The 24,601-nt window shown below is 48.8% G+C and overlaps 1 protein-coding gene across 1 annotated transcript; it reads left to right on the top strand.

The window, feature by feature from the left end:
• Positions 1-24,601, top strand: LOC131897143 (apolipoprotein L3-like). The gene is made up of 3 exons (XM_059248018.1): positions 1-115; positions 21,353-21,479; positions 23,776-24,601. Exons 1-3 carry the CDS (start codon positions 1-3, stop codon positions 24,599-24,601), a joined length of 1,068 nt encoding a protein of 355 aa, XP_059104001.1.

Raw genomic sequence — 24,601 nt, 5'->3', positions numbered from 1 at the left:
ATGGACTTTGGCTTCCACTGCTGCGAGAAACCACTGACCTTTTGTGGAAGTTCCGTCTTCCCTTCCACTCACCGCGAGTCTCTTGTCAAACACTGTGGTGCCAGTGCCTTCAAATGTGACTTTTAAGTCATTAATGTCTTCTACATTAACTCATCCTACCAATAGTGGAATTTCCAAAGAAGGTGGAATTAACATCAGTGCATATTGAACATGGGAGAAATCATGCCTCTCTGACAACATGGAGAAGGAATCCAAGACTGCTTGACTCTTTCATAGTTCATGTCTCCAAAGACAGTACCACACAGACAGCAGTTCCAGGGTTGGCTGCCACCTTGGGATGGACCCTTGTCCCATTCAACCACACCAACAGAAGTTGAGCATATTGAAGCAATTGCTTTCTAGAATCGAGAAAGCTTTGGGCTTTCTCTCTTCACAGGCTGAAGCTTAGCTGGCTGGAGCCTTGCCCAGATTGCACTGTCCTTTTCCAGGGCAGAGCAGAAGCCCCCCCACTCAGTGTCCCCAATCTCCTTGACAACAACAGCCATGTGGTGACATTGAGCTTCCTATTGCTCTTTTTCTCTCCAATGAAAAATGTCAATTATTTATATAAGCATGTATGTGTATATTCATAGTCTTATCTATTTATATACATGTATTTATAGAATCACAGCAAGTATTTACTATGTATGCTACACCCACAGACTAGATACACACACACACACACACACACACACACACACACACACACACACAAACACACACACACACACTGAGAAATATAGAGGGAGGGAGAGAGGGAGAAAGGGAGACAAAAAAGAGAAAGAGAGAGAAGAGAGGGCAGAGTAAGGGAGAGGAGAGAAAGAGGAGAGAGCAGAGAGAAGGAGAAGAGAGAGAGGGGGCAGAGAGAGGGGGAGAGGGGAGAGAGATGGGAGAGAGTAGAGAAAGGGATGGGGAGGGAGGGAGAAAGAGAAGGAGAGACAGATAAAGAGAGCTAAAGAGAGGAGTGAAGAGAGAGGTCTGAGAGATGAGGAGAGGGGAGAAAGAGAAGAGAGAAAGATATCAGGGAGAGATGAGAGAGAGAGAGAGAGAGAGAGAGAGAGAGAGAGAGAGAGAGAGAGAGAGAGAGAGAGAGAGAGAACACTGTCAGGTTCTTCACAGCATGAGCTAACTCTACCAAGCCAACTTTTCTATTGGTTACTTCTCTGTTGCCGAGATAAAACACCATGACAGAAATATATTAATGAAGGTTCATTTGGCTTCCAGTACCACAGGGATAGCTGTCCAGAGTGACAGGGAAGGGGCAGAAGCAGGTGCTGGAAGCTGAGAGATCACATCTCAACTGTACCTAAGAAGCATAGAATGTATGGGAAGGGGTGGTCAGTCTATGGACTCTACTTTCTTTTATTTTGTTTTTGAGACAGGGGCTCAGTATGTAGCATTGGCTGGCCTGTAACTCACTGTGCAGATCAACCTTGTCTCAAACTCACAGAGATCCACCTACCTCAGCCTCCCACGTGCTGGGATTAAAGCGTGCACAGCACACTCATCAGGGCTATGAACTCTAAGAGCCCACATCCATGGATGGACTTTCTCCAGCAAGGCTCCCTGTCCTGTGAGTTCCATAACCTCCCCAAATGGTAACACCAACTGAAGACCAAGTGTTCAATGCCTGAGCCTCTGGATTATACTGTTCAGTCAAGACAGCACACTTATATACCCAGTGACCACACATAGGTGGGCCACCAAGACCAAAGGAACTGCTTCAGACAAGAAAAAGTGCAGCATTTCTACTTCCTTGGGACTGTTGTGAGCTGGAAGCAGCCAGAGAAGAGGAAATTGACTACCTTCTTTTGCCATGAGGGCTTCTAGGTTCACAGCGCCAACCACAGGACTTCTGACAGGTTTCCTACAGCTCTCCAGGTGTCCTGGCTGGAGGGAGGACAGAAACACGACAACAATAATCACAACTGTGAGATGCAATGGGGACAGCGGCAGGGAAGACAGGAGGGAGGGGCCAGAGGCCCAGTGGTTCCACCAAGGTGGCAGTGAAGGACCAAAGGACTGACAGCCAGAGTGCTTCTCCTCCAGTGGACCCTGCACTAATCTTTACAGATGTCAGTCACATGGGTCTACCCTCAACCTTCAGCCTGGGCAAGTCAGAGCCCTTCTGTCCTGTCAGTGTCATTGAGAATGCCACCAGCTAGGGACACGATATATATGATTTATACATTGGAGAAATGGGAAGAGATGTTCTGTCAGCTACTTGCTGGATCATGCAAATTGATGATAATAGAAAGCATATACTGTATTGCTGTGACACACAGGGCTCCTCATACACACCTCATTAGGGATACCAACGTCCTCCATGAGATGAGGACTGCTGTGAGTGCCATCGTAAAGTGGAGGGAAGACCATAAAGGTTTGTTGACACTCCCAAGATTTCACAGTAGCGTTGAACCAGACACTTAACTTCAAGATGTTTTGATTGACACCCCACCTTTTAGATGTGGATCTACACTCCCTTAAACACACAGCATCATTTCTACTTCTCCCCATGTGACTGTGAGTGGCATCTCATTCACATCAGGGCCTGTGCCTTGTGACAGGAGTTAAATTCATGGGTGCCACAACGCTTTCCAGAGCCCACATCCTCCTTGTTCTGCAGGATCCTGCATCCCACCAGGGCTGGAGTCCTGTCAGACCCTGTTCCTGTGCCTGCTCTGGCCCTTTCAGTCCTCTGCCCTCCTCTCTAAATGTTCAACCTTAGGCGGCTTCTAATCTTCATGTGCACAGCAGCTGAAGGATATTCTCTTGTAAGAAACTTCTGCACTGGGTCATTTACTGTAAGATATTTCTAGAAGCAAATGTCTGGATCACAGAGCATCAACATTTTACTTTTTCATAAACTGAGGCTCACTGATGTATAAATAGAGTGTGAGACCCACACTCACCCAGGCAGTGCCCGAGGGTGGACATTCTTGTAGTGATATTTTATTTGTGCTTTAATAAATAAAGCTTGCCTGGAGATCAGAGGAAAAAGCCAGCCATTTTAAGTAAACACAGAAGTCAGGCAATGGTAGCACACACCTTTAATTCTATCACTTTAGAGGCAGGGATCTGTCTGGATCTCTATGAGTTCAAGGCCACCCTAGGGAACAGAGCCAATCGTGGTGACACAGGCCTTTAATCCCAGCACCAACCACAGAGGTCTGGAGGTCTGTACAGATACACAGGAAGTGACAGACCTGGGCAGGAAGAAGAAGTGATGTAGCTGGGCTGAGAGAGCCAATGAGAGAACAGAACAGAAAGGCATATAGGTGTGAGTATACAGGAAGAAGCTTTTTTTGGAAGCTGAGGTGTCGGTGAGGTGAGGTTGGCTGGTGGCTTTTCCTATTCCTCTGATCTCTCTCAGGCTTAACCCCAATTTCTGGCTCTGTGTTTTTTATTTAATAAGACCGTTTAAAAATTCATCTACACATTCTCCCTAGACTTACTAGTGCACAGTACCCTCAAATGAACACCAGATTGTTGTTGTTTGTCCTACTCTTCTGGGGGGGCCCACTACCCAGCTCCCAAAGAAATCACACATGGAGTCTTATTCTTTCTTACAAATATCAAGCCTTAGGTTCGTTTATTTCTAGTCAGCTTTTCTTAACTTAAATTATCCTGACTACCTTTTGCCTCTGGGCTTTTTCCTTTTCTCTTCCTTCTATAAATCCTATTTCACTCCTACTCTGTTGCTGGCTGTGTGGCTGTGTAGCTGTGTGGCTGTTTGGCTGTGTGGCTGTGTGGCTATGTGGCTGTGTGGCTGGGGGCTGTGTGGATGTGTGGATATGTGGCTGTGTGGCTGTGTGGCTGTGTGGCTGTGTGGCTGGGTGGCTGTGTGGCTGTGTGGCTGTGTGGCTGGGTGGCTGGGTGGCTGGGTGGCTGGGTGGCTGGGTGGCTGGGTGATTTGGTAGCTGGCCCCCAGCGTCTGCCTCTCCTTGTTCTCTCTTGCTCTACCCAGATTTCTCCTTCTATTTATTCTCTCTGCTTGCCAGTCCCGCCTATCCTTTCTCCTGCCTTGGTATTGGCCTTTCAGCTCTTTATTAGACCATCAGGTGCTGTAGACAGGCACAGTAACACAGCTTCACAGAGTCAAACAAATGCAGCATAAACAAAAGTAATGCATCTTTACATTGCTAAACAAATATTCCAGAGCATACACAAATGTAACACACCTTAAAATAACATTCGACAGCAGCAGATCTGACTGCACATGGGTAACCTCAGCACTGGAGAGGCTGAGGCAGGGGGGTTGCTGGCAGTTTGGGGCCATGTGAGGCATCACACAGAGACCCTAGTTCTAACTAAGAACAAACAGCACTGAGGGCTGGGTCTGGGGCTGCAGTTCCATGGTGGAAAGCCCTTTGGTGGGTTTGACGCCCTGTGTGCAATCCCCAGTGCCACAGATGGACAAGCTGACCAGTTCACGTGTACAACTTCAAGGTCTCTTGTGATTGCTCTCCCTTCAGAGATGGGGCATGTTAGTGAGTGTGTTCAGAGAGCATGGCAGGCAGGCAGGCAGAGGGGCATTGATCAGCTCCCAGCTGCAGGGGAGCCAGGGCACATGCAGTGACAGCTGGAGGTGACGCGAGCTGTACATTCTGAACCCTGGCCACTCTAAGGCTTACTGAAGGATAACACACACTGTTCTTCCAACGACCTTTAGAGTGTGCACCACTTGTGCCCCTGCTCACCTCACCGACATGGCTGGGCCAGCCTGCACCTCCCCCTGGAGCCCCTTCCCTGCCTTCCAACCAGAGACATGTCCATCCTGATCCTCCACCTTCTCTCATACTTTTGTCACTGAGGGAGCAGTGTCTCCTGTGCCCTCTCTACCACTCACAGCCTTCCAGCACCATAGGTGGAGAGCAGCCTGCTGGGGCTCAGCAGGGCAGCAATCCTGGCTCCCGCTACCAGGGGATAAAACAGAGACATAGAGAAGGGTGACAAACCCCATGTCACACAGCAGTCAGGGCAGAGAGGTGAGGGAGACAGCAGCCCTGACTCTGAACTGAAGAGAAATCCTGGGGATTTAACACTCCTGGGCCCCTCTGCTTCACTAGAGCACACCCTGCCGCAGAATCTTACCTAGTGTTAGGTAAGGCTGGGTGTGATGGTCCTGGGGACTCTGCACTGAGCCCACTCTCAGTCCCCTTTCCTGGTTCCCTTCCACACTGGCACACACAGGACATCCTGGCTTCCTCCTCTGTGCCCCACAGTCTAGGCACAGGCCAGGTGAGGACAAGGGAGTGTGGCCTCTCACCTACCTGTTCAGCCTCCATCTGCATACCCGAGAAAAGTCACTCTCTGTTATGCCTCAGTTTCTCTACAGGGCCTGAGGCAGCATAGTCAAGCAAAGACCACCAGTGCCAGAACCCCTTAGTCATCTTGCATATCTTTTTTTTTTTTTTTTTTTTTTTTTTTGGTTTTTTGAGACAGGGTTTCTCTGTGTAGCTTTGCGCCTTTCCTGGAACTCACTTGGTAGACCAGGCTGGCCTCGAACTCACAGAGATCCGCCTGGCTCTGCCTCCCGAGTGCTGGGATTAAAGGCGTGCGCCACCACAGCCCGGCCTTGCATATCTTAATCAAAACTTGTCATTGGTTCTCACTGGTTCAGCAACAGGGCCCCAAGGCTAGCTTTGGGTGTCCATGCCACACATTTTGCTGGGCTCTGTGTCCCATGCCACCTCCAATTCCTTTTTCTGTTTTGTAGCTATCCAAAGTGACTGATCACTGACAAAAGCTGCCTTCCCTCTAGGGCCCCATGATGATATTATGTCTCTGGCAGACCTACAAGTAGGATCAGGCCTCAGGCGGTGTGGTGATCCATCCTACGGATTCCACATCCTCTCCTATGTTGCCGGCAGGGGAGGAGGTTGGGAGGAGGATAGAGGGGCGGACAGACCCCATTCTAACTGCAAGTCTGTCCCTGCTGCTGCTGAGCCTGTGACCTGGGCCATTGTCTCACCTCAATCAGCTCATCCATAAAATGGGGCCATAACCCTCCTGCTCCAGAGCCTTTGAGAGGATGAACATGTATGCGTGTGGGGGGTGGAGAGGTGGCATGATCCCCAACTCACCAAGGAATCTTCCTGTAGCCAAGTTTGAATGGGTCCCAGCTGTCCTTAGCTGTGTGGATCCAGTCACCAGATGCACATCTGAGACACAAACAGACTCAAGCTCTGGGCCTGATATACCCAGTGCTGGAGAGAGCAAAGTCTTGTTTTGTGGCCCATGATGATGAAACTACCCACTAAGCATGATTCCTGCCAGGCACCACCCTACTGATGATGACCCATGACAGGAGCTGATACTGCCGACAGCAGCCCTGGCCTGGGTGAGACACAAAGAGAACAAAGAGAGCCAAGAATGATGACCATGGATGAGGCTTGAGCTCTGCTTCAATTTGCAAGAAAAAGGGACACAGCTCTTGCTCTAATGTCATCAGAGTGCTTGTTCACCAAAGGAGGGACCTGGCTGTCCATCCATCTGTGAAGAGGGGAAAAACTGGGTTTAGGGTAACAGGTCAGTGAACCATTACCCCGCCCCTGGCCTGTTTCCAATCTGGAGACTTAGAATACCCTAAGACTTGGAATCTACACCCCTGTGACTCAGTGGGAATGGACAGTGTTTCCAGTTGCCCAATACTTCTGTCCACATGGTACTTTCCAAAGGCTCCACTGGCACATTGTGCGTGGTCCAGAAACCCTATAAAAACCCACCTGCAGCCCCACCCTCTCCAGTCTCTCTTCCCATTCAGAGGCATCCCCGATTTGTGCCTTTCTTCACAATAGCTCTCTTGTGTTAGGTTTCTTGTGTGACTAGTGGCATTCCTTGGCCCCAGATTGCCAGGATGACCATGAGCCAGGAAAAAAACCCTACACTGATGACTTTTCACATTCACAGGCACATCTCATGAGTTTCTCTCTCTGTTCTTTCTGATGATGGGCCAGGCTCAAGAGGGAGCACCTAGAGTCTAAGGACGGAGGAATTACAAGGCTGCCATAGCAGGGCTGGGAGAAGAGGGTGGCATGGGAGCTTCTGAAGGCACAAAACGGAAGGCAGTCAAGGGCCTAGAAGAAGATATTAAGATGGAGAAGAAACATTGCTTCCCTGCCTGCTCTGACCTCAGGCGTCATGGGTGTGCAGAGCTGTGCATGGGTGCCCTCCACACACTGTCTGTGTGAGTAGTTCTCAGGTGACATTTGGCACTCTATTCTATTCTACACAGAGATCCCTAAATATCAGGAAGGACGTGTGGCTAGAGACACCTTCCAAAGCCAGAGTGGTTGAAGGACGATTCACATAACTCAATTGTCTGAGTTTTTTCCTCATCCCAGAGGAAAATACTTCCCTTACTATCATGTCCAATTTGATGGGATTTCAGACCTACATATTATGACTTGTATCTTTGCATGTGGCCTTGCTGTATTAAAATGTGACATTGTTACCAGCTATGGATGGGGTCTGTGAGCATGGTGATCTCAGTCATGGTGGGTCAGGAATGATTGAGGGGTGAGAGTAAGCAGGAAGCCAGGATTAGTGGTGGACCTTGTGGACTCCATTCAGGGAAGGAATGGGCTGTGGACATCTGCAGAGAGCAGGGAGCAGGCAAAATTATCTGTGGGCTCTCTTATGGCTCTGAGGAGTTTTGGTTTTTATCTTCAAGTCTGGGGCAATGCTCTTAAATAGCTGCTTTTATCATTGCTTGTTTATTTGTTTGTTTGTTTTTTCAAGACAGGGTTGCTCTGTGTGTCCCTGGCTGTCCTGGAACTTGCTCTGAAGACCAGGCTGGCCTCCAACTCACAGAGATCCACCTGCCTTTGCCTCCCAAGAGCTGGGATTAAAGGTGAGCACCACCACTGCCAGGCACTTGTATCATTTTGATACTATCTAGGTTAGGGTTTCTATTGCTGTGATGAACACCATGACCAAAAGCAACTTTGCTCACACTTTCACATCATGGTCATCACCGAAGGAAGTCAGGGCAGGAACTCAAACAGGGTAGGGACCTGGTGGTAGGAGCTGATCCAGAAGTCACAGAGTACTGTTGCTTTCTGACTTGTTCCCCACGCCTCGCTCTGCCTGCTTTTTATGGCAGACCAGAAAAAGCACCACTCACAATGTGCTGGACCCTCCAACATCTATCACTAACCAAGGAAATGCACTACAGACTTGCCTATGGCCTGATTCACAATTGGTCTTCCCTCTTCTCAGATACTTCTAGCTTGTATCAAGTTGACAGGAAACTAGCCAAGACAGATGCCAACTGCAAGCTGTAAACTACTCTAGACCAATCACAGGGCTAGCAATTTTCTAGAGGGACCCTCTCAAGGACGATGGTTACCACATAGTTCTAGTTGACCACAGAAAAAGGGCACAGGTTAAAACCATCCAAGGAAGTGATCCACGCGGCGCAACCTGGGAGGGCTCCAAGCTTGAAGCTTCTTACAGTCCTCAGGACATAGTGTGGTCCTGCATTTGGTGAGACAAATCACATGACTGCTGCGCAGCAGGAAGCCCACCCTGGAAGAGAAACTTTTTATTGTGGAGCATGCTCAAGCTGTCCACTTGGCACTGTTGTCCTAGGGGACAGAGAAGGACCCACTCTGCATACACAGAGAGCTGGGGGCTTATGGAGACCTGGCACTGAGGGCAGGGGACAGCACATCACTAGCAGGGACACCGACAACAGATCCATTCTTGTGACACAGCCTCATGGCAATCTTCACAGGGAGACCTTGGGGTCTTCCTCCCTCCAGAAGGTCAATGCCTTTCCTCTCCAGGGGCTCCGAGGGTCAGAAATGACCAAATCTCCTACCACATCCCTTCTTTGCAGACACATAATGTCATATCTTGCAAACGAGACCTGAGTGTAGCCTTGAAACCCACTAAGGTGTGTTGACATCATGTAAAGCTGGATCAGGATAATTTCACCTAGTCACTTTTTAATGTAGGGAAACTGTTACCTGTGGCATGAGGGCAGCTTCAAAACTTACCTCTGTGGTGTGAGATCAGTGCTGATTTGATCACACAGACAGTGTGGCGATCTCATCTGAGAGATTTCACACCCTCTCCTGTGCTCAGGGCTGAAGAAGAGAGCTCAACAGACAGACCCCATTCTGACTGCAAGTCCAGCCATGCTGATGCTGGGCCATTGTCTAACCTTGCTGAGCTCATCCACAAAATGGGGCCATAACCTCCCTCTTCCAGAGCCCTTGAATCCAGTCAGCAGGTGCACATCTGAGATGCAACGAGACTCAAGCCGTGGGCCTGCTACACCCCATGTCTGAAAGTGAAGGGGAAAGTGCTGGTTTGGGGACCCTCACCAGAAAACAACCCACCAGGCACGATTCCTGCCAGGCACCGCCCTACTGATGACCCATGACAGGAGCTGATACTGCCAACAGCAGCCCTGGCCTGGGTGAGACACAAACAGAGCCAACAATGAAGGTCACGGATGAGACTTGAGCTGGGCTTCAAATTGCAAGAAAAGTGGGCACAGCTGTGATTGTCATGCCATCAGAGTGTTTGCTCACCAAAGATGGGACCTGGCTTGTCACTGATTTCTGGGAAGGGGAAAAGCTGGGTGGATGGCAATGGTTCACTGAAAGGTTACTCCACCCCAGGCCTGTTCCTGGGAAGGAGACTTGCAAATCCCCACCCAAAGCTCCTGTAGCACACATTCTTTGCAGACATGTGATGGCATATTTCGCAAGTGAGACACAGGTGTACCCTTGGAACCCACATGTGTTGACCCCACATACAGATAGAGATAATACTACACGGTCATTTTAGACTGTATTATGCACTGTAACCTGTGCCCTGAGGGCGGCTTCAAACTTCAGCCCTGTGGTGTCATTTCAGTGCTGAGATACCTGGAGATTTGAGAGTCTTTCTGATTTAGGATTTTCAAATGCTAGATGCTCAGCTCCTGTGGTCTCAGGGCCTAGCTGGATCTTCATACAACTGCCATTAACTTACTCCCTTTACTGATTGATTGGAGTTTTAGAATACTTTCTCTTTTAATGTTTTTGTTTTGTTTTATTATTCCTGCTATAGCCTTTTTTCTTCTCATTCTTTCCTTTTTGTCTGCACAACTTTATTTGCGATTTAGTGGACACCACAGTGAAGTGCAGAACTATGAAAACATCCAATAGAGCTGCAGAGCTGGCCATGACCTAGACCCACTGATCAGTGCATAGAATGAAGTGAAACATAAATGTCTACTGTCTGAATGTGGATCTTGGCTTGAGTCTCGAATGGTCCTTGAACTGTGGTGTAAAAAATCATTACCTCTCACCATACCTGTTCCCACCTGGAAATAATCACAGCCCATGCCCCCACTGTCCACAATGATAACGTGTTGATTTGATAAAACATCGAGATGTTTATTTGTTCAGAAATGATTCTAAAACCCCAATCAATCTGTAATGTAAATGAGTTCCTGGCAGTTGTATGAAGATCCACTGTCACCTGCTGTCCTTCACTGAGAAGCTGGATGGAGATGACCAAGTCCCAAGGATACACGTCTGTCAAATGTGGCACAGAACTTGTGGGAGTAGCCAACCAATGACTGTTTTAACTTGAGGCCTATGCCACAAGAGGGAGCCCATAGTGACACTGCCTGCCTGACCAGGGAGTGGAGACTGGAGAGCTCAGAGACCTGGGGAAGAACCAAACATGACTGGCAAATGATGTTGATGATGATGATGTGATGATGATGGTGATGGTGATGATGATGATGATGATGACGATGAAACAATGAAATAATTCTTAATGGTATTATGCTGTACTTAGAGATCAGTGCCTTGCCCAATTGTCCACGGAGAGCCTTTGTCTGGCTTCAGATGGGAGCAGGTGTAGAGACACACAGGCACACATTATCGGGAGAGAGAGAGTATAAATTGGAGGTCTCCATTTGGTTGCTCACCTTGGAGCTCAGGGAACCCCATGGAAGAGGGGGAGGAAAGATGGTAGGATCCAGCAGAGATCAAGGAAACCCAGAGAGGATATGGCTCACTGTATCAACTAAGCAGGGCTCATATTGGCTTACAGAGAGTGAAGCAGCAAGCGAGAGGCCTGTGTGGGTCTGGACCAGGTCGTCTGCATCCATGTTAGGATAGTTAACTTGCTGTTTTTGTGGGACTCTTATCAGTGAGAGTGTCTCTGACTCTTTTACCTACTCTTGAGACCCGTTTCTTCTTACTGGCGTGCCTCCCATAGCCTCAATATGGGGGTTTGCACCTTTTCTTACTGTATCTTTTTGTGTTGTGTTTGACTGGTATCTCTTGAAGGCCTCCTCTTTTCTGAAGAGATTATGGAGGGGTGGTGGATCTAGGGGAGAGGGGAGCTGTTGGGGGAGCATGGAGGAGTGTCTCAGTTGCAAAATATGCCATCACATGTCTGCAAAGAATGTGTGCTATAGGAACTTTGGGTGGGGATTTGCAAGTCTCCTTCCCAGGAACAGGCCTCGGGTGGAGTAACCTTTCAGTGAACCATTGCCATCCACCCAGCTTTTCCCCTTCCCAGAAATCAGTGACAAGCCAGGTCCCATCTTTGGTGAGCAAACACTCTGATGGCATGACAGTCACAGCTGTGCCCACTTTTCTTGCAATTTGAAGCCCAGCTCAAGTCTCATCCGTGACCTTCATTGTTAGCTCTGTTTGTGTCTCACCCAGGCCAGGGCTGCTGTTGGCAGTATCAGCTCCTGTCATGGGTCATCAGTAGGGCAGTGCCTGGCAGGAATCGTGCCTGGTGGGTTGTTTTCTGGTGAGGGTCCCCAAACCAGCACTTTCCCCTTCACTTTCAGACATGGGGTGTAGCAGGCCCACGGCTTGAGTCTCGTTGCATCTCAGATGTGCACCTGCTGACTGGATTCAAGGGCTCTGGAAGAGGGAGGTTATGGCCCCATTTTGTGGATGAGCTCAGCAAGGTTAGACAATGGCCCAGCATCAGCATGGCTGGACTTGCAGTCAGAATGGGGTCTGTCTGTTGAGCTCTCTTCTTCAGCCCTGAGCACAGGAGAGGGTGTGAAATCTCTCAGATGAGATCGCCACACTGTCTGTGTGATCAAATCAGCACTGATCTCACACCACAGAGGTAAGTTTTGAAGCTGCCCTCATGCCACAGGTAACAGTTTCCCTACATTAAAAAGTGACTAGGTGAAATTATCCTGATCCAGCTTTACATGATGTCAACACACCTTAGTGGGTTTCAAGGCTACACTCGGGTCTCGTTTGCAAGATATGCCAGCATGTGTCTGCAAAGAAGGGGTGTGGTAGGAGATTTGGTCATTTCTGACCCTTGGAGTCCCTAGAGAGGAAAGGCATTGACCTTCTGGAGGGAGGAAGACCCCAAGGTCTCCCTGTGAAGATTGCCATGAGGCTGTGTCACAAGAATGGATCTGTTGTCGGTGTCCCTGCTAGTGATGTGCTGTCCCCTGCCCTCAGTGCCAGGTCTCCATAAGCCCCCAGCTCTCTGTGTATGCAGAGTGGGTCCTTCTCTGTCCCCTAGGACAACAGTGCCAAGTGGACAGCTTGAGCATGCTCCACAATAAAAAGTTTCTCTTCCAGGGTGGGCTTCCTGCTGCGCAGCAGTCATGTGATTTGTCTCACCAAATGCAGGACCACACTGTGTCCTGAGGACTGTAAGAAGCTTCAAGCTTGGAGCCCTCCCAGGTTGCGCCGCGTGGATCACTTCCTTGGATGGTTTTAACCTGTGTCCTTTTTCTGTGGTCAACTAGAACTATGTGGTAACCATCGTCCTTGAGAGGGTCCCTCTAGAAAATTGCTAGCCCTGTGATTGGTCTAGAGTAGTTTACAGCTTGCAGTTGGCATCTGTCTTGGCTAGTTTCCTGTCAACTTGATACAAGCTAGAAGTATCTGAGAAGAGGGAAGACCAATTGTGAATCAGGCCATAGGCAAGTCTGTAGTGCATTTCCTTGATTAGTGATAGATGTTGGAGGGTCCAGCACATCGTGGGTGGTGCTTTCCCTGGTCTGCCATAAAAAGCAGGCAGAGGGAGGCGTGGGGAACAAGTCAGAAAGCAACAGTACTCTGTGACTTCTGGATCAGCTCCTACCACCAGGTCCCTACCCTGTTTGAGTTTCTGCCCTGACTTCCTTCGGTGATGACCATGATGTGAAAGTGTGAGTGAAGTTGCTTTTGGTCATGGTGTTCATCACAGCAATAGAAACCCTAACCTAGATAGTATCAAAATGATACAAGTGCCTGGCAGTGGTGGTGCTCACCTTTAATCCCAGCCCTTGGGAGGCAAAGGCAGGTGGATCTCTGTGAGTTGGAGGCCAGCCTGGTCTTCAGAGCAAGTTCCAGGACAGCCAGGGACACACAGAGCAACCCTGTCTTGAAAAAACAAACAAATAAACAAGCAATGATAAAAGCAGCTATTTAAGAGCATTGCCCCAGACTTGGTGGCTTAGCTCCCTCTGACAATTTATAATGAAGATAAAAACCAAAACACTCCTCAGAGCCGTAAGAGAGCCCACAGATAATTTTGCCTGCTGCCTGCTCTCTGCAGATGTCCACAGCCCATTCCTTCCCTGAATGGAGTCCACAAGGTCCACCACTAATCCTGGCTCCCTGCTTACTCTCATCCCTCACTCATTCCTGACCCACTATGACTGAGGTCACCATGCTCACAGACCCCATCCATAGCTGGTAACAATGTCACATTTTAATACAGCAAGGCCACATGCAAAAATGCAAGTCATAATATGTAGGTCTGAAATCCCATCAAATTGGACAAAATAGTAAGGGAAGTATTTTCCTCTGGGATGAGGACAAAAATCAGACACATAATTGAGTTATGTGAATCGTCCTTCAACCACTCTGGCTTTGGAAGGTGTCTCTAGCCACACGTCCTTCCTGATATTTAGGGATCTCTGTGTAGAATAGAATAGAGTACCAAATGTCACCTGAGAACTACTCACACAGACAGTGTGTGGAGGGCACCCATGCACAGCTCTGCACACCCATGACGCCTGAGGTCAGAGCAGGCAGGGAAGCAATGTTTCTTATCCATCTTGTCTTCTTCTAGGCCCTTGACTGCCTTCCGTTTTGTGCCTTCAGAAGCTCCCATGCCACCCTCTTCTCCCAGCCCTGCTATGGCAGCCTTGTAATTCCTCCGTCCTTAGACTCTAGGTGCTCCCTCTTGAGCCTGGCTCATCATCAGAAAGAACAGAGAGAGAAACTCATGAAATGTGCCTGTGAATGTGAAAAGTCACCAGTGTAGGGTTTTTTTCCTGGCTCATGGACATCCTGGCAGTCTGGGGCCGAGGAATGCCACAAAGTCACACAAGAAACCTAACACAAGAGAGCTATTGTGGAGAAAGGCACAAATCGGGGATGCCTCTGAATGGGAAGAGAGACTGGAGAGGGTGGACCGGCAGGTGGGTTTTTATAGGGTTTCTGGAGCAAGCACAATGCGCCAGTGGAGCCTTTGGAAAGAACCATGTGGACAGAAGTATTGGGCAACTGGAAACACTGTCCATTCCCACTGAGTCACAGGGGTGTAGATTCCAAGTCTTAGGGTATTCTAAGTCTCCAGATTGGAAACAGGCCAGGGCGGGGTAATGGTTCACTGACCTGTTACCCTAAACCCAGTTTTTCCCCTCTTCACAGATGGATGGACAGCCAGGTCCCTCCTTTGGCGAACAAGCACTCTGATGACATTAGAACAAGAGCTGTGTCCCTTTTTCTTGCAAATTGAAGCAGAGCTCAAGCCTCATCCATGGTCATCATTCTTGGCTCTCTTTGTTCTCTTTGTGTCTCACCCAGGCCAGGGCTGCTGTCGGCAGTATCAGCTCCTGTCATGGGTCATCATCAGTAGGGTGGTGCCTGGCAGGAATCATGCTTAGTGGGTAGTTTCATCATCATGGGCCACAAAACAAGACTTTCCACTCTCCAGCACTGGGTATATCAGGCCCAGAGCTTGTGTCTGTTTGTGTCTCAGATGTGCATCTGGTGACTGGATCCACACAGCTAAGGACAGCTGGGACCCATTCAAACTTGGCTACAGGAAGATTCCTTGGTGAGTTGGGGAACATGCCACCTCTCCACCCCCCACACGCATACATGTTCATCCTCTCAAAGGCTCTGGAGCAGGAGGGTTATGGCCCCATTTTATGGATGAGCTGATTGAGGTGAGACAATGGCCCAGGTCACAGGCTCAGCAGCAGCAGGGACAGACTTGCAGTTAGAATGGGGTCTGTCTGCCCCTCCATCCTCCTCCCAATCTCCTCCCCTGCCCGCAACATAGGAGAGAATGTGGAATCCGTAAGATGGGATCACCACACCGCCTGAGGCCTGATCCTACTTGTAGGTCTGCCAGAGACATAATATCATCATGGTGCCCTAGAGGGAAGGCAGCTTTTGTCAGTGATCAGTCACTTTGGATAGCTACAAAACAGAAAAAGAAATTGAAGGTGGCATGGGACACAGAGCCGAGCAAAATGTGTGGCATGGACACCCAAAGCTGGCCTCGGGGCCCTGTTGCTGAACCAGTGAGAACCAATGACAGGTTTTGATTAAGATATGCAAGATGCCTAAGGGGTTCTGGCACTGGTGGTCTTTGCTTGACTGTGCTGCCTCAGGCCCTGTAGAGAAACTGAGGCAGAGCAGAGAGTGACTTGTCTCGGGTATGCAGATGGAGGCTGAACAGGTAGGTGAGAGGCCACACTCCCTTGTCCTCACCTGGCCTGTGCCTAGACTGTGGGGCACAGAGGAGGAAGCCAGGATGTCCTGTGTGTGCCGGTGTGGAAGGGAACCAGGAAAGGGGACGGAGAGTGGGCTCAGTGCAGAGTCCCCAGGACCATCACACCCAGCCTTACCTAACACTAGGTCAGATTCTGCGGCAGAGTGTGCTCTAGTGAAGCAGAGGGGCCCAGGAGTGTTAAATCCCCAGGATTTCTCTTCAGTTCAGAGTCAGGGCTGCTGTCTCCCTCACCTCTCTGCCCTGACTGCTGTGTGACATGGGGTTTGTCACCCTTCTCTATGTCTCTGTTTTATCCTGATAGAGGGAGCCAGGATTGCTGCCCTGCTGAGCCCCAGCAGGCTGCTCTCCACCTATGGTGCTGGAAGGCTGTGAGTGGTAGAGAGGGCACAGGAGACACTGCTCCCTCAGTGACAAAAGTATGAGAGAAGGTGGAGGATCAGGATGGAAATGTCACTGGTTGGAAGGCAGGGAAGGGGTTGTAGGGGGAGGTGCAGGCTGGCCCAGCCATGTCGGTGAGGTGAGCAGGGGCACAAGTGGTGCACACTCTAAAGGTCGTTGGAAGAACAGTGTGTGTTATCCTTCAGTAAGCCTTAGAGTGGCCAGGGTTCAGAATGTACAGCTCGCGTCACCTCCAGCTGTCACTGCATGTGCCCTGGCTCCCCTGCAGCTGGGAGCTGATCAATGCCCCTCTGCCTGCCTGCCATGCTCTCTGAACACACTCACTAACATGCCCCATCTCTGAAGGGAGAGCAATCACAAGAGACCTTGAAGTTGTACACGTGAACTGGTCAGCTTGTCCATCTGTGGCACTGGGGATTGCACACAGGGCATCAAACCCATTGAAGGGTTTTCCACCATGGAACTGCAGCCCCATTGCAGGCCCTCGGTGCTGTTTGTTCTTAGTTAGAACTAGGGTCTCTGTGTGACGCCTCACATGGCCCCAAACTGCCAGCAACCCCCCTGCCTCAGCCTCTCCAGTGCTGAGGTTAACCATGTGCAGTCAGATCTGCTGCTGTCGAATGTTATTTTAAGGTGTGTTACATTTGTGTATGCTCTGGAATATTTGTTTAGCAATGTAAAGATGCGTTACTTTTGTTTATGCTGCATTTGTTTGATTCCGTGACGCTGTCATTCTTTGCCTGTCTACAGCACCTGATGATCTAATAAAGAGCTGAAAGGCCAATAGCAAGGCAGGAGAAAAGATAGGCGGGACTGGCAGGCAGAGAGAATAAATACGAGGAGAAATCTGGGAGGAGCAAGAAGGAGCAAGAGAACAAGGAGAGGCAGACGTTGGGGGCCAGCTACCAAACCACCCAGCCACCCAGCCACCCAGCCACCCAGCCACCCACCCAGCCACCCAGCCACCCAGCCACCCAGCCAGCCACAGAGTAGGAGTGAAATAGGATTTATAGAAGGAAGAGAAAAGGAAAAAGCCCAGAGGCAAAAGGTAGTCAGGATAATTTAAGTTAAGAAAAGCTGACAGAAATAAACCAAGCTAAGGCCTGATATTTGTAAGAAAGAATAAGACTCCATGTGTGATTTCTTTGGGAGCTGGGTAGTGCCCCCCCCCAAGAAGAGTAGGACAAACAACAACAATCTGGTGTTCATTTGAGGATACTGTGCACTAGTAAGTCTAGGGAGAATGTGTAGATGAATTTTTAAACGATCTTATTAAATAAAAAACACAGAGCCAGAAATTGGGGTTAAAGCCTGAGAGAGATCAGAGGAATAGGAAAAGCCACCAGCCAACCTCACCTCACCGACACCTCAGCTTCCAAAAAAAGCTTCTTCCTGTATACTCACACCTATATGCCTTTCTGTTCTGTTCTCTCATTGGCTCTCTCAGCCCAGCTACATCACTTCTTCCTGCCCAGGTCTGTCACTTCCTGTGTATCTGTACAGACCTCCAGACCTCTGTGGTTGGTGCTGGGATTAAAGGCCTGTGTCACCACGATTGGCTCTGTTCCCTAGGGTGGCCTTGAACTCATAGAGATCCAGACAGATCCCTGCCTCTAAAGTGATAGGATTAAAGGTGTGTGCTACCATTGCCTGACTTCTGTGTTTTCTTATAATGGCTGGCTTTTTCCTCTGATCTCCAGGCAAGCTTTATTTATTAAAGCACAAATAAAATATCACCACAAGAATGTCCACCCTCGGGCACTACCTGGGTGAGTGTGGGTCTCAAACTCTATTTATACGTCCGTGAGCCTCAGTTTATGAAAAAGTAAAATGTTGATGCTCTGTGATCCAGTCATTTGCTTCTAGAAATATCTTACAGTAAATGACCCAGTGCAGAAGTTTCTTACAAGAGAATATTCTTCAGCTGCTGTGCACATGAAGATTAGAAGCCGCCTAAGGTTGAACATTTAGAGAGGAGGGCAGAGGACTGAAAGGGCCAGAGCAGGCACAGGAACAGAGTCTGACAGGACTCCAGCCCTGGTGGGATGCAGGATCCTGCAGAACAAGGAGGATGTGGGCTCTGGAAAGCGTTGTGGCACCCATGAATTTAACTCCTGTCACAAGGCACAGGCCCTGATGTGAATGAGATGCTACTCACAGTCACATGGGGAGAAGTAGAAATGATGCTGTGTGTTTAAGGGAGTGTAGATCCACATCTAAAAGGTGGGGTGTCAATCAAAACATCTTGGGGTTAAGTATCTGGTTCAACGCTACTGTGAAATCTTGGGAGTGTCAACAAACCTTTATGGTCTTCCCTCCACTTTACGATGGCACTCACAGCAGTCCTCATCTCATGGAGGACGTTGGTAACCCTAATGAGGTGTGTATGAGGAGCCCTGAGTGTCACAGCCATACAGTTTATGCTTTCTATTATCATCAATTTGCATGATCCAGCAAGTAGCTGACAGAACATCTCTTCCCATTTCTCCAATGTATAAATCATATATATCGTGTCCCTAGCTGGTGACATTCTCAATGACACTGACAGGACAGAAGGGCTCTGACTTGCCCAGGCTGAAGGTTGAGGGTAGACCCATGTGACTGACATCTGTAAAAAGCAGTGCAGGGCCCACTGGAGGAGAAGCACTCTGGCTGTCAGTCCTTTGGTCCTTCACTGCCACCTTGGTGGAACCACTGGGCCTCTGGCCCCTCCCTCCTGTCTTCCCTGCCGCTGTCCCCATTGCATCTCACAGTTGTGATTATTGTTGTCGTGTTTCTGTCCTCCCTCCAGCCAGGACACCTGGAGAGCTGTAGGAAACCTGTCAGAAGTCCTGTGGTTGGCGCTGTGAACCTAGAAGCCCTCATGGCAAAAGAAGGTAGTCAATTTCCTCTTCTCTGGCTGCTTCCAGCTCACAACAGTCCCAAGGAAGTAGAAATGCTGCACTTTTTCTTGTCTGAAGCAGTTCCTTTGGTCTTGGTGGCCCACCTATGTGTGGTCACTGGGTATATAAGTGTGCTGTCTTGACTAAACAGTATAATCCAGAGGCTCATGCATTGAACACTTGGTCTTCAGTTGGTGTTACCATTTGGGGAGGTTATGGAACTCACAGGACAGGGAGCCTTGCTGGAGAAAGTCCATCCATGGATGTGGGCTCTTAGAGTTCATAGCCCTGATGAGTGTGCTGTGCACGCTTTAATCCCAGCACGTGGGAGGCTGAGGTAGGTGGATCTCTGTGAGTTTGAGACAAGATTGATCTGCACAGTGAGTTCCAGGCCAGCCAATACTACATACTGAGCCCCTGTCTCAAAAACAAAATAAAATAAAGTAGAGTCCATAGACTGACCACCCCTTCCCGTACATTCTATGCTTCTTAGGTACAGTTGAGATGTGATCTCTCAGCTTCCAGCACCTGCTTCTGCCCCTTCCCTGTCACTCTGGACAGCTGTCCCTGTGGAACTGGAAGCCAAATGAACCTTCATTAATATATTTCTGTCATGGTGTTTTATCTCGGCAACAGAGAAGTAACCAATAGAGAAGTTGGCTTGGTAGAGTTAGCTCATGCTGTGAAGAACCTGTCAGTGTCCTCTCTCTCTCTCTCTCTCTCTCTCTCTCTCTCTCTCTCTCTCTCTCTCTCTCTCTCTCTCTCTCATCTCTCCCTGATATCTTTCTCTCTTCTCTTTCTCCCCTCTCCCCATCTCTCAGACCTCTCTCTTCACTCCTCTCTTTCGCTCTCTTTATCTGTCTCTCCTTCTCTTTCTTCCTCCCTCCCCAACCCTTTCTCTACTCTCTCCCATCTCTCTCCCCTCTCCCCCTCTCTCTGCCCCCTCTCTCTCTTCTCCTTCTCTCTGCTCTCTCCTCTTTCTCTCCTCTCCCTTACTCTGCCCTCTCTTCTCTCTCTTTCTCTTTTTTGTCTCCCTTTCTCCCTCTCTCCCTCCCTCTATATTTCTCAGTGTGTGTGTGTGTGTGTGTGTGTGTGTGTGTGTGTGTGTGTGTGTGTGTGTGTATCTAGTCTGTGGGTGCAGTATACATAGTAAATACTTGCTGTGATTCTATAAATACATGTATATAAATAGATAAGACTATGAATATACACATACATGCTTATATAAATAATTGACATTTTTCATTGGAGAGAAAAGGAGCAATAGGAAGCTCAATGTCACCACATGGCTGTTGTTGTCAAGGAGATTGGGGACACTGAGTGGGGGGGCTCCTGCTCTGCAGTGGAAAAGGATAGTGCAATCTGGGCAAGGCTCCAGCCAGCTAAGCTTCAGCCTGTGAAGAGAGAAAGCTCAAAGCTTTCTTGTTTCTAGAAAGCAATTACTTCAATATGCTCAACTGCTGTTGGTGTGGTTGAATGGGACAAGGGTCCATCCCAAGGTGGCAGCCAACCCTGGAAGTGCTGTCTGTGTGGTACTGTCTTTGGAGACATGAACTATGAAAGAGTCAAGCAGTCTTGGATTCCTTCTCCATGGTGTCAGAGAGGCATGATTCCTCCCATGTTCAATGTGCACTGATGTTAATTCCACCTTCTCTGGAAATTCTACTATTGGTAGGATGAGTTAATGTAGAAGACATTAATGACTTAAAAGTCACATTTGAAGGCACTGGCACCACAGTGTTTGACAAGAGACTCGCGGTGAGTGGAAGCGAAGACGGAACTTCCACAAAAGGTCTGTGGTTTCTCGCAGCAGTGGAAGCCGAAGTCCATGATAGACATATGTCCAGTTGGCTGCAGTAAGGACCCTCTTCCTGGTGTGCAGAGGGAGCAGGGTCACTACATCTGCCCATGGTGTCTCCTCTGTGTGTGCGGAGAAGGGTCAGGGTAAGAAACAGATGCAGGGGGAGGTGGACACATGTGTACATATGAAAGATAATAAAATACCTCTGGTACTCATTGTCATAAGGACCCCAGTCCCACTGAGTAGTGGCCTCTATTCATGACATCATTTAGACTTCATTACTTTACTTCTTAAAGGTCCTGTGTCCAAATACAGTTGCTGATCCTAAGAGTTTTCACATAGGGATTTGAGAGACAACATTAAACCCTCCACCCTGGAGACCCCATTAGGACCGGTGGACAAATCCTCGGGAACATGGCATCTCTCCACCTGCTGCCACTTGATCTCTTCCGCACTGTCTTCTAACCTCATTCTTTCTCTTGGCAAATAGTGGCAAGACGCTTCATTGAAGAACTCACTGATTATCTCACAGACACACTCTGCAGAGTGGATCTGGAGAGCCTGATAACTGAAGAGGGAGCCTGGAAGGCATTTGTGGAGACAGCAGAGTTGTCAAGGTAATCTTCATGGTTCAGCCAGCACAGCCCGCCAGATCATAAGGATGAGGTTGAGCATACCCACTCTAGGCAATTTCCCTGTTTGAGCATACCCACTCTAGGCAGTTGCAGGGAGTGGGGTTATGGAGACTCCTTCTCATCCATCCAAGAGGAGCGTCTCTATCATATTATTCCAACCTTAGGTTGATTGAAGATGTTGACCAAAATGTCAGGGCCATTTCTGCCACCTACTAGTTATGCATCCTTGGCAGCCTAGTTACCACTTCTGTCATCTACTAGTGATGTAACATTGGAAAATTAGTTACCACTTCCCAAGATTCACCACCATGAAACTGTAGCATGAGAAAATAAGAATATGTGTGTGGCGTTCTCAGCCTGTGGGCAGTACATAGGGGATGACCTTGAGGGTTAGCTTTGAAAACCAATGTGAAAGTGGGGAGAGATCAAGTCCAGGGGTCTCGTTTAGGACTGAGGACTCAAGAACTTATTGTGAGACAGGTCAGGTGGTGAGTCAGGAGTGAGTGACAGGTGGGAGTCGGCATGGAGCCTGTGTTAGTGGCACGCTTCTGCTCTCAGCCACTGCCTTGAGAGCCCCAGCCATGGAGGGAAAGGGCCTTGGGCATCTGCAGAGCAGACAGCAGGCAATATGGTCTGGGCGGTGGGGAGTCTCTTATGGCTTTGTGGGATCTGTTTGTTTGTTTTGTTTCATTTTACTTTTAAATTCTCAGGGATAACTAAATGGCCAATCTGAGGAGAAGGTCCCAGTGAGCCTTCTTTTCTCTCTGACACCAGCTGTTGATGAAGGACTACTCCAGATCAACTACAGGATTAGGAATCCTCTAGAACGACCCATGGAACTCACATATAAGATTTTTATCACATAGTTACAGTTGACCATGGAGCACAGAGGGTTTAAATGAGCTGATGAACACACCCAGCAGCTAGATCAAGGAGAGCTTCAAGCCTCAAGCTTCTTGTCCTGAGGACACAGTGTTGTCCTGCATCAAGTGTGTGACAAATCACATGACTCCTCCTGCACACCAGGAAATCACATGACTCCTGCACACCAGGAAATCACATGACTCCTGCACACCAGGAAATCACATGACTCCTGCACACCAGGAAATCACATGACTCCTGCACACCAGGAAATCACATGGCTACTGTACACCAGGAAATCACATGACTCCTGCACACCAGGGAATCACATCACTACTGCACACCAGGAAATCACATGGCTACTGTACACCAGGAAATCACATGGCTACTGCACACCAGGAAATCACATGACTGAAGCAGGTCCAGCCTCCAGGAGGACACTGCTCAGGACTCTTGCCCTAGGCGACAGACATGGAGCCACTCTGTATACACAGAGAGTAGGAACTTAAAGCAGTCTGGCAGTGAGAGCAGGAGACAGGACATCCCTAACAGGGACACAGATACAGATCAATTCCAGTGACACAGGCCTCACGGAAATCTTCCTAAGGTCCATGCCTTTGGCCTCCAGTTCCTCTGCAGGTCAGAAATAGCTCCAAAGTTCCCAGCACACCCCACATCTTTTAGGTTGAGCATTTCATAGGAAATTCTAGGGAAGAGATGTTCTCAGTTCCTGCATTTCCTCACTTTGAAATTTTTGCAGATATTAAATGAAGAATCTTACATATGGGACCCAATCCTACCCAATACGGACCCTGTGTTCAGTAGGTGGAGGAGTTTTATGCAATGCTTTTAAAGTAATGTGTTGTCACTGTGTGTTGTCACGTGGAGCCAGACATGGAGCTTTCGACAGCTTAGGTCTGGGAGCCTTTCAGATTGTGTTCGGTCTGTCTGTCCCACTGCAGAGCCCCCCAGGCAAGCACAGGCAGTCCTGCAGGGTGATGCTGCGTGGACTGAAGATGACTTCCCAGCAACTGAGCACAGAGAGGAGACTCTTGGGAAAGGGGGATCCCTCACAACACATACAGTTCTCTCATTTAAACAATATTGGCTCTAATCTCACTTCCCTGTGCTCAGCTACAGGGTTCCCACAGGTAGTGATGACATTGACCTTGAGTGAAGGAATTTTAGTAAGAGTCTGTCCCTACAGTGTCAAGATTCAACTTTACACACTGACCTGTATAGACTAACGATCATGGGTGTCTATGATGTACCAAATGTTCAAGGTGGAGAGTGAAATTATGGAACTCTGTAAAATCATTTTCTATTGGGTTTGTAGTATGAAAGTACATTTTGAACAAGAGTTTGGATTTTTTTTAAAAGCCTGTTTTTCTCATGCACTTGACCTGTTCTGTCACAGCGAGGAGGAAGCTGCACTGCGTGATGCTCTGAAGGAGCATTTAGCACGGGAGCCCACAGATGAAGATGATGGGCCTCAAAGGGAGCTGAAGAAAAAGAGGTTTTTGGAAGAATTTCCTCAGTTGAAAAGCAAGCTTGAAGAACACATCAAGAAGCTTCACGCCCTGGCCGACCATTTTGACAAGGTGCACAGTGACTGCACCGTCTCCAGTGTGGTGGCCGACTCCACCAGCACCGTCTCTGGAGTCCTGGGCATCCTGGGTCTAGTTCTGACACCCATTACAGGAGGGACCAGCCTGATGCTCTCAGCAGCTGCTTTGGGGCTGGTAGCAGGTATGACTAGTGTCACCACCACCATTGTGGAAGAGTCCAACAGAATATCAGATGAAGCCGAAGCCAGTCGCCTGGTTGGAGCCAGCATGGACATACTGCATGAGATTATGAAAACCATGCCTAAGATTAGAGTCAAACTTGCTAATACGGGTTTGGATTTAATCAGTGCCTGTAAAACCCTCAAGGAGCAGATCAGTACCATCAGGATGGCCAGAGCCAGTTCGCGCTTAGGAGCACAGGCCACGGAGCACATCTCTGCTGAAGCTTCCAAAAAGGTGGGGAAATCCTTAGGGGGCACGATTAGAGGAATAAGCTTTACGAGTATCTTCCTTGCACTGGATGTGTACCACCTTGTGAGTGACTCGATGGAATTATACAAGGGGGCAAAGACAGAGTCGGCCAGAGCGCTGCGGAAACTAGCTCAAATGCTGGACAGAAAGTTGCAGGAATTTGAGCAGATGCACAAGGCTCTGCAGTCAGACCTGCCTCAGTGA

The sequence above is a fragment of the Peromyscus eremicus genome, chromosome 20 (assembly GCF_949786415.1).
Source record: "Peromyscus eremicus chromosome 20, PerEre_H2_v1, whole genome shotgun sequence".
NCBI lineage: Eukaryota > Metazoa > Chordata > Mammalia > Rodentia > Cricetidae > Peromyscus > Peromyscus eremicus.
The sequence above is the reverse complement of the archived record's forward strand: the minus strand, read 5'-3'. Positions and strand labels throughout refer to the sequence as shown.

Coding starts and splice junctions, on each gene's coding strand:
- LOC131897143 (XM_059248018.1), top strand. CDS start 1: ATGGACTTTGGCTTCCACTGCTGCGAGAAACCACTGACCTTTTGTGGA. Junction 116..21,352: donor TGGTGCCAGTGCCTTCAAAT/GTGACTTTTAAG, acceptor CTTGGCAAATAG/TGGCAAGACGCTTCATTGAA. Junction 21,480..23,775: donor GAGACAGCAGAGTTGTCAAG/GTAATCTTCATG, acceptor GTTCTGTCACAG/CGAGGAGGAAGCTGCACTGC.